At 33.4% G+C, this 9635-nt stretch overlaps 2 protein-coding genes across 2 annotated transcripts; both read right to left on the bottom strand.

Moving 5' to 3' along the window:
- Window positions 1-543: 543 nt before the first annotated feature.
- On the bottom strand, window positions 544-3646 carry LOC124821462 (vacuolar acid trehalase). Its single transcript, XM_047293351.2, has 8 exons — window positions 3449-3646; window positions 3125-3198; window positions 2774-2815; window positions 2377-2418; window positions 1647-1730; window positions 1152-1239; window positions 928-1025; window positions 544-845 (listed from the first exon to the last, which is right to left on the bottom strand). Exons 1-8 carry the CDS (start codon window positions 3600-3602, stop codon window positions 828-830), a joined length of 600 nt encoding a protein of 199 aa, XP_047149307.1. The 5' UTR covers window positions 3603-3646; the 3' UTR covers window positions 544-827.
- Window positions 3647-4165: 519 nt separating this feature from the next.
- Window positions 4166-7945, bottom strand: LOC124821455 (serine carboxypeptidase-like). The gene is made up of 9 exons (XM_047293332.2): window positions 7616-7945; window positions 6893-7061; window positions 6674-6793; window positions 6270-6413; window positions 6020-6173; window positions 5311-5399; window positions 4785-5043; window positions 4557-4690; window positions 4166-4485 (listed from the first exon to the last, which is right to left on the bottom strand). The coding sequence occupies exons 1-9, from the start codon at window positions 7906-7908 to the stop codon at window positions 4357-4359; spliced, it is 1491 nt and encodes a 496-aa protein (XP_047149288.2). The 5' UTR covers window positions 7909-7945; the 3' UTR covers window positions 4166-4356.
- Between the last annotated feature and the right edge of the window lie 1690 nt (window positions 7946-9635).

Below are 9635 nucleotides of genomic sequence, written 5' to 3'. Positions count from 1 at the left end.
GGAGAACCTTCAAAATTCATTTTAACTCCTATGATCGCTGCCAATAAATAAAGCCAAAATCTTCATGGTCGTCTTATACATGTATTCTGGAACGTTTAATTTATATTTCTAATTATACATTTTAGATTGAATATTTCAATCTGGAACAGAAAATGAAAAACAAAGATTCACCGAACATGCAATGCAAGAGCACCTTCCACCAGCCACCCACAAATCACTAGCAACCATCACTAAGCATTACAAGCTCAGACTCTGATTGGTCACAACACAATAAAACCACTACAACACCCACCAATGCCTAATTTCTGAAGGGTGTAGTTGGGGAATATGAAGGTGCAGGAAGAAGTTGCCTATGTTGTGTTGTGAAAGTTAACTCTCTTTATTTCAGATTCGAGAAATTGTTGGTTCAAATATTGAATGATATCTTCTTGAGCAAAGTTTCCCGATTGAATTTTGTGGATGAGAAACATTTAATTTTTACAAGTTCAGAATATTCTCTTAACACGACTAAATACTTTTTCAACTCTTATTGGTCAAACGTCATCCAAAAATTGCTTAAAATTTTGTTCTGCCTTATGGCTCAACTTTCAGTACAAATTTATGAGTTTTAGAATATACAATTTACCACAGAATAAGATTCCATCCATATTTTCCAGAAGTTACTACTAACGACAGAATATCCAATTAAGTACTATGTAAAACAGTTGGGAACAATAACAAATTTTCTACACTTAAATTCCTATCGTGATTGAGATTTATTAGTGTAGATTTATCAGACCAGGTTGCTTTTCCCATTGCTTCCTTGGATTAAATGGGAATTCAGATTTTCATAACTCTTCTCCAGTCTGCAGTCATAAAATATTTGTTCCTGTTGATCATAAGCTCATTGAAAATGATAAAGAATTGTTCCGAAAAAAAAATACATACCAACGTCTCATGGTCCCCCTTTACTTCTTCTATCAATTCCTGCAGGGGTTTATTAGCACTGTTAGGAACAAGTGCAGCAAATGCAGCTGGTTTTAGTCCTGCATAACAAACATTTCAAAACCATAGTGAACGTGTGAAAAATCTGCCGAGGATGTTCAGAAAGAAAGATTTCATCTTCAACAAACGCTAAGGAACAATTGAGGGTGTGATCATATTTTTGTTACCAGTTTCCGGAAAAGAATCTATGAACATCATCATCTCCTCTCCGCTTAAACCAGACAAGAAACATATCCGGGGAAGTGACTTGGCTATCTGCAGGGTACAAAATACTGAACATGAAGAGATTTCAATGTAATTCATAAATTAAGGATTGCCATGACCGAATGAAATATCAATATGTGCCACCTTAATCCTTCAGTAAAAAGTATTTTGTCCAGGTGAAAGTTCCTTAGTGAATTAGAAGCATGTTTATTAACATATATAGAGCTGCAAGGTTCAAGATTCTTATGCTCACAAAATTAGAGGTGGTGAGTTCTCCAGTTTTGATACAATAAAGTCTACATGACAAACTGCAAATACATAATGAATATGTATGAAATGGTAGGCAGCGATAACAAAGGAAAAACTTTTTCTTGTTACTTATTATCACTTTATGAGTTCAAATTCTCGACGAGTGCACAGAAAGATGTTAGATGAAAGTAATACATAAATATTTATACCTTGACCTCTTCCAGACTCTGTTGTGTTGTATGCATTGCCTCCCAAAGTGAACTTGTAATCATGTCTTCTGTGCAATAGATGACCTGCAATGCAACACATTATACTCCCTATTTATTTTTTCAATTCTTCTTGAGATAGCTACGAATGCACCTTGTAGGTAAAAGAGGCACAGCATGGATTATATAGTTATGACTTTGAAACAATATTTGGCCATTTAAGTAGGTGTTTTAATCAGACCTCTCTTGGGGCCAGGTTTCTACCCATTACAAAATACTTTTCAATCTCAAATGACATATTCCCATGTTGCTTACTCGGATGTAACAAAAGAATAAAATTATAAAACTATTCGGTATCAGGTCGAGCACAAGCTAGTTATTCTGCATATGTATGAAAATTTTGCCTTCTGATCAAAATGGTCCTTTGTTTATCAAAAATTCATCTTTTACTAATTATTGATCCACAACATTCCCATCAACAAAAGGCTGAAAACTATTTGACTTTTACAAGAGCAGCCAGTTATATTATCCGTCCATTTTGTAGATTTGTTGTGTCAAGAAATTACTCATTAGAAAGAATGATCTTTTAGTCTACAGCAGGATAGTCTGGTGGAAACAATAATAAAATAATCAACCCCGCCCCCTTCCCCTCTTCATTTTCTTCCAGAATATTTACCCCATTGATTTTGGTTTAAAAAAAAATGGCCATGAAAGAGAAGAAATGAGATGTTACCTTGAGGAATTCACCATCTAACTCTTTTAAAAGCTGTTGGATCTGCTCAATATCAAGATGGACATTATACTATTAAATGACATTAATGCAAATATATCTAAAGTAACATATGACTGTATAATCATCGTAAGCTGATTGGCTATGTTACTATAGTAATTTACTGACAGCTGATAAATTAATGATACATTACAAGGTATATACAGGATTTTCAACAGTGGCAACAATATCAATAAAAGCTACTCATCGATGATATTTTGGATCATCAAATTGAAAGCACAAACAATAACCAGAGCAAAGGTTGATTAGAAATTCAAGTACACTGAATGGCCACTTAAGTAAAGAGATAGAAAGTAAAAGAAACAGAAGGCATCGTATATATTTCAAGACATGAATCTACCTTCAAAGCTTCATCTGCTTCAAAGCCCAACAACAATAAGGCCTGCAGAACAAAAGAAACGTGGGTTTGACTAAATATAAAGTCAGAGTCAGATTACAAAGTTCTGACCCAAGTCAAGATAGAGTGAAAAGAACATACACAAAACTCACTCGATTAAAATTTTCTAAGCCAAATAAATAGGAATCAAGGCTTATCAGAGACACTAGAAGATAACTTTTGATTTCAATGAAAAGTTCGTTACTAGGCATTTTTTATGAGTGTGTATGTTCAAAATTATTTTATCGTGGCAGTGACGTGAAAAGTTATAATAAGTGATTGAAAACATGTTATTCAAAACTAACCATGACTTACAGGTGGACCATATATAGGATCCTCTGCATTCAAAGGAACGAATTTGGAGTCCTCAACCACCTCATTAGGAAGACCTGCACGATAGAAAAACATTATATAAAAGACTTGTAGTTCGTAGCGCCCTCTGAATAAAATAATTTTTTCCCCTCAATATAGAAGTTACATAAGTAAGCTCGGAAGCTCGAAGTCCAAATCTATACTACGCGATATAGAAAGAAAAAACAAAAATTTAACATCACTGGTGGGTAGGAGTGTTGATTTGAAGAACTGCACAATGCCCCAATTGGGTATTAGAGAAGACAGTGATAAGATTGTAAATTTTACCTTCATAGGATGCTCTCCGAATATAATGGCAGAACTTAGAAGAGTTTGAAGAAGAAGAATAAGACACTGAAACTGGAAAACATGAAGGAGGCATTGATACGTGATAGCGCAACCACGAATTTGCTGATAATCCAATGGAAGTAGCAGATGACATGATTTTCCTCACTACTTTCCAATTTCTTCCACTATGACTCTTACACACACAGCTGATGATAACAAATATATATATATATATACTCAAAATAATAAGAAATTATTGATATATTTAAATTAATTTCTAATTGCAATAATTTAATTTAATTTTTATTAAATTTAATTTAATATATTAGTTATAAAGATAATAAAATTATTCCAAGAATAATTAAAAGAATAACTCTTCCTCTTATGTTTGATTTCTTTTTAATTAATCTATTATAATGAATAACTCACTGTTTAATCAGCTAAACCAAATAGATTTATAATTCAAATTGATACTAGTTTCTCTCAATTATTCAATTTACATATATTCCCATATTTACTTACTTGAACAAGTACCTAAAATTCGTGTAAATTATATCCAGCACGAAAACTTTTATAAATTGAAAGTAAAATTATATTATTCAAGCATTGAATTTCATTTTTTTATAATTCCCGATGAATGTTTGAGAACTAGATTCAGTTTCCCAAAACTGGATGAAATCTTAGTCTTTTCTTTAAATATATAATAATTTCATCATATAAAAGAAATGAAAGTTTTGCAATGGATTGGATCCGTGTGCCACTCGGCAATGTGTAAGCACTGAAAATCCCACGGATATGAAGTTTGAAGTGTAAACCGTTTAGATCTCAACATTTTACATCGCACGGCCTTGATTCACTCTCATTATTGCATCATATTTTTGTAGAACTAATTACAACATAAGTAGTGATTACATCTCTGCAACCAATTTGTCAGCATCATCTCCAGATTCTGTAAGTGTTCCCTGAGTCCACCTCTTGAGCATTTCTAAAGCAGCCTTTGGCTGATCCATCGGCACCATGTGACCAGCATCATGAACCTGTAAAATATCAAAGTGAGTAATCATTTTGTGCGTGTGGGGGGTTGGAGGTGGGGAAGAGAGATACATACCTTTAGGAAACTTAATGGTCCATAGGTCTTCAATAGTCCAGCTTCAGAGTCATCAACTGTGAAAGGAACTTCGGGTGAGGACACGAATTCTTTCTGCCCTGACCACTCCATCGCATGAACCCATTTTGAATTACCTAATCATTGAATTCATACCACAAGGAAAAAGAACATTACACATTGCATTGAAAACTCTATAATGTATGAAATTTTAAAGGCACAAGCACTTACCAAGCCAGTTGCAGATGAGATCATATTCCCCAGCGTACACAAGCATATTGATTCCTTCCTCAAGAAGGCAAGGAATACCAACTTCAAGATTCCTCATCCAATCCACTAGCATAGCCTGATAAACTGTGGAACTACAAGACACAAAAGAAATATCTCCAACTCCTAGTGCATCCCGAACAGATTTTATGCTTAAGAATTTTTCCAAGTTCGAAAAATCATAGCAGAGGCTCCCCTCACACTTCTTCCTGATGTCATAATACTGCAACACAAGAAAAACTTATGAAATTCGCTCAAGAAAATCAAAATACATCTTCCCTTCGAACTTGACAACAGACTTTGTAGATTGAGAGATATATTAACATGGTATCAGAATATCTATCAACAAAAAAGCCGGTATTTTGACCATGCTTCATGCTTAATGCCCTCCCAAGTAATTCAGTAGAGTTAATTATATTCCGCAAACAAGTAAACTAAGGTACTAAAAACATCTAAAACTCGCAGAAGAGGAAGCAACTTTGTTACCCACATTGATATTGTCAGCATGTGACACGATGGAATTGAATATTGTATTACAAACAAAATATGAAGCCATGCACGCAATTGTTCCATCAGTACCTGAAAGGATTTTTTAAGCAAGTGAGAACCACTTAATTCTTGGTTCATTGATCAGGATTATGAAACTTGCTTAAATGCCACATGATTGCTGAAAGTTAAAATCCACGAAAATATTATTATATGTTGAATTTTAAAAGTATTTCATACAAGGATAAAATCACATAAAGTGACATGAGTACTGTGGCTGTTGGTCTCCCATTAATCCATTGCATATTATTAACGTGAAACTCTAAATATGATTGGAGAACTTCCTTCTGATAATTCATAATAAAAAAGTAGTATGCACTTAAACAAACAACAACAAAGCCTTTATCCCACTAGGTGATTTTGGAAAAAAGTAATGCATTTATTGTCAAGATAGTTATTACATACTTCTGAAAATGATATGATTATCCAGTTTACAGTATTGTAGGATAAGCTGTGGACAATACACAATTCTAAAGCACAATTTTATATAACTGATTTACGGAAGTCTTTAGTATTCGTTAAAATAAATACATGAATATTTATGGCATTTCTCTCTGTTTAATTCAATTATAGCCTTAGCTTCTAATTACAAAATATAAGAAACACAAAATCCAGTGAAAGCAGAGCATGCAACAAAATCACATGTGAATTACCACATAATTTTATTGCCAATTCGCAGGCTGGGACCATCAATTTGTTGATGCGATCATAGTCAGTCTTCTGAATTATGCCCATGTCCAGTGCATAATCTGTGTATGCTTTATACTGAATCGCCGGATCAGTAAGCCCATTACCAATGGCAAATCCCTGTTTAACCACTTCCAGTTAGCCAAGCAAGTCTACTCACCTTTCATCGTATATCTAAAACTTAAGAAGAATAGCTCACATATCAATGTAACAGACCTTTAGGTTTATATGAATCCCTTCTTTAACTTTGTTTCCCCTATGGACTCGAGCTGCAAAAGCTGGAATATAATGTCCAGCATATGATTCACCGGTAATGAAAAAGTCATTCTCTGCATACTCAGGATGTTCAGCAAAGAAAGCCTGTAGGATAAACAGAAAACTTTGCTAAGACAAGACATTGCTGATGAAGCTAAGCGAGGTGTTTAAATCAAAATTCAAGATAACGACACATTGCTTAGTTTTGGTCTTCTAAGAAGAGCCATTAAGAAATGCTAGAGAATAAAAACATAGGAGATACAGTTTCTGTTCCAGAAAAGAAACAATAAATACAAGTCAGGCAACCAAATAAGTAGACACTGCATTAATGTTGTATAACGAGTGTTTTGAGCTAACACAAGTACCTGTAAAAAGTCATACAAGTCATTGCTCACTCCTACTTCATCATGACGAATGTCACGGTTGTCCGTACTGTAACTAAAGCCAGTTCCAGTTGGTTGGTCAACATAGAGAAGATTGGACACCTGAAAGGTCACCAGGCAATTTATCAAGACCTCATACAAGATAATCATAGGAAAGTAGGAAAGGCGCAGTTGAAAGGCAACAAATGATATGAGTATTACCTTGTCCCAACCATAATCATTCCACACAAGGGACATATTGTCAGCAATCTTAAAAGGGCCATTTTCATAAAACAAAGCCAATTCACTGCTACAACCAGGTCCCCCAGTCAACCAAATAACAACAGGATCCTTCTTGCTGTTCCGTGATTCAAAGAAAAAGTAGAACATCCTGCACCATTCAACCCAAACCCAAAAATAAATAATAAATGCATACCAAGGATTTGCAGCATTTTCCCCGGAACAATCATATTTCACCGACATAAAAGAATTAAGAATATTTAATTCAACCATTTTCTTTTCCCCTCTTCATCCTAATATAAAGTGCTCTAAAAAATAGTTTAGAATTATGTTCCAAAATTAATTTAATAAGCTCTCCAGAATAGCTCATGAAACTAATTAGAACTTATATGGAAACAACTAAAAACTTATCTACAAGTTCTCGAGGTAAAATGAATTAAGTTTTCTCCACAGGATAAAGCTAACCTATATAACAAACGTGTTTTTCGCGTATTAAATAAGTCGTTTAGACAAACGTAACCATAACTAAAAGGGTTAATGTTTTTCTTGTTTTGTTTTCCTGAAAAGAAAAATAAGGTTAAACAACAAATGATACTATCAACAATAAACTGGGGTTTTACCATTTAACTCAACATGCACGTAAGGTACAGTGAAAACATATACATTCAATCAATTTTTTATTTAAAAAAAAAAAAAGAAGCAAACCTGGCTGCATTAGAATGGGCAATAGGATAGTAACCAGCGGAATGAGCCAAATTGTCGAGTGAAACGCCAGACTGTAGAGTCAACAAGTTTGGGAATCTGAGGGGTTTCTCGACGAGTTTGTTGGCGTGAGAATTAGGGTGGCGAACGATGTTGACATCTTGTGAAGGTAAAAGGTTAAGGTCTCTGATCTTCGCCGGAAAATCAAATTGGAGATCCGCGCCGGAGGGAGAAGGAAGCAGCAGAAGAAGGAGAAGAGGGCACAGGGTGAAGAAGCAGCGGTTACAGTGTCCCATTTTCTTTCCCACACTTTGTTCTGCGAAACCCAAATTCAGGATTGTAATAAAATGTGCTTGCGTGCTGTGAAAGTTTCGCTTTCAAGGACATGTGGCATCATACAACCATACTTTACAACCACCCGTCTTTAAACGTGCCAAACTACACATGCATCTTACCTTTCTACTCCATTCAAGTATGTATAATTTTATTACTTTTATGAGTAATTAATTCAAATATATAAAAACAATAATTCAATATACATATATATATATATATATATAATTATACAGAAATAATATTAAAAAAATATGATAAGTTATAGAAGAAGTAATATTAAATGGAATTATAAAATTTCATATAACATAATTCATTTTTAAATCAAATATAAACATAAAAAAAAGTCTTTAGATTTTATTTTCAGATATATGTATTGATGTTAGACTATGGCAAGTTGTATATTTATAGTGGTAAAATAATTGTCCTCAAGCTATTACACAAAATTAATATGTCACTCATCTATGACAAAGAAAATCAAACTATAGACTAGAACCTTCTGCTACTCCTCATTACATAATCTCCTCCCCTGTTTGAGATGGAGTGATTATTAGAGTGTCAGGATAACTTCAAATGTTGAGTCCCAACATAATACATTACTCTCCTTGAAACAACCAACAAAAATTTCTCCTTAGAAACCCTTCTTAAACCATACTTTCATACATTCATAACCTCATACACTACCACTCACAACTCCACATGCATCTGCAACTCCCATCTAACCTTAATTGAACTCATTCAAGTGTTCATGACTCAACTTAAACTCTATTAGTCTTATTTTCACATGAACTTCTAACTATTCATTCATACTCATCCCTCATCACAATTTGATAAATTTAACCTCTAAACAAGTCCTAAATAGCCCAAGAATAGACTTTAAACATCAAGATTCTCCATTTAATCTTTATCTCAAAATCTCACGTATCAAAATTTCTATTTCTATTTAGCACTAAACTAGCCTACTACTCTTATCAATTTCTTACTCCCCAATTTAACATCCTTCCTTTTTGTTAACTAAAGTTTTATACAAATTTTAAATGACTCTAATATCGATCCCAAACATCAATTATTACTCCAACTTCGCTCCTCTAAAACCAAACTCTCAATTTAGAGTAAAACAACCCTAAAACACTTTCCTCTTCATTGCTATAAATTCTATAATGGATTATATCTTCTCTAACTTCAAACAATCAACATTAAAATTTAAACAGTTACCAATTCCCCATCAAATATACTCAACATCACTCAGAAATCTTCAATCAAGAACTTATTAAACAAAACATAAATCTCACAAACTATCAAACATACATTCATACTTCTTAACAAAAGATTAAAACAATATCAGCTTTCCTTACTTAGTTGGGAAACTCACACAACACTAAAAAGCAAAATACTCTTGTCTCAATTCAGATGACTCTATTTGTACCTACAGACCATAAAATTATAATCAGGATAAGTCTTTAAAATCACTAATCGACAAAGAACTAGAAAAAAAAAAGATTAAATGACACGTGTATAAATTCATTTACATGTGTCTTAAACTAAAAATAAAAGAAAAAGAGAGTAGAAATTGACTTACTTTATATAGAAGACGGATTGAATGACATTGTAGATATCACTGATCATCTAGATACTTTTAGATAGTAAAAAAAAATGATTCAAGAGTTAGAAATCTTAAATAAAAATAAAA

This window comes from Vigna umbellata, chromosome 8 (assembly GCF_029865625.1).
Source record: "Vigna umbellata cultivar VRB3 chromosome 8, Vumbellata_1.0, whole genome shotgun sequence".
NCBI classification, from domain to species: Eukaryota; Viridiplantae; Streptophyta; class Magnoliopsida; order Fabales; family Fabaceae; genus Vigna; species Vigna umbellata.
The sequence above is the reverse complement of the archived record's forward strand: the minus strand, read 5'-3'. Positions and strand labels throughout refer to the sequence as shown.

Excerpts from the sequence above, each read along its gene's own strand:
- LOC124821455 (XM_047293332.2), bottom strand. The coding sequence starts at position 7,908 with ATGGGACACTGTAACCGCTGCTTCTTCACCCTGTGCCCTCTTCTCCTT. Across the intron at positions 6,174-6,269 it reads GGATTCATATAAACCTAAAG|GGATTTGCCATTGGTAATGG; the intron begins GTCTGTTACATT and ends GTGGTTAAACAG. Across the intron at positions 5,400-6,019 it reads ATTGGCAATAAAATTATGTG|GTACTGATGGAACAATTGCG; the intron begins GTAATTCACATG and ends AAATCCTTTCAG.
- LOC124821462 (XM_047293351.2), bottom strand. The coding sequence starts at position 3,602 with ATGTCATCTGCTACTTCCATTGGATTATCAGCAAATTCGTGGTTGCGC. Across the intron at positions 3,199-3,448 it reads TCGGAGAGCATCCTATGAAG|GTCTTCCTAATGAGGTGGTT; the intron begins GTAAAATTTACA and ends TCTATCGTGCAG. Across the intron at positions 1,026-1,151 it reads AGATTCTTTTCCGGAAACTG|GACTAAAACCAGCTGCATTT; the intron begins GTAACAAAAATA and ends TTTGTTATGCAG.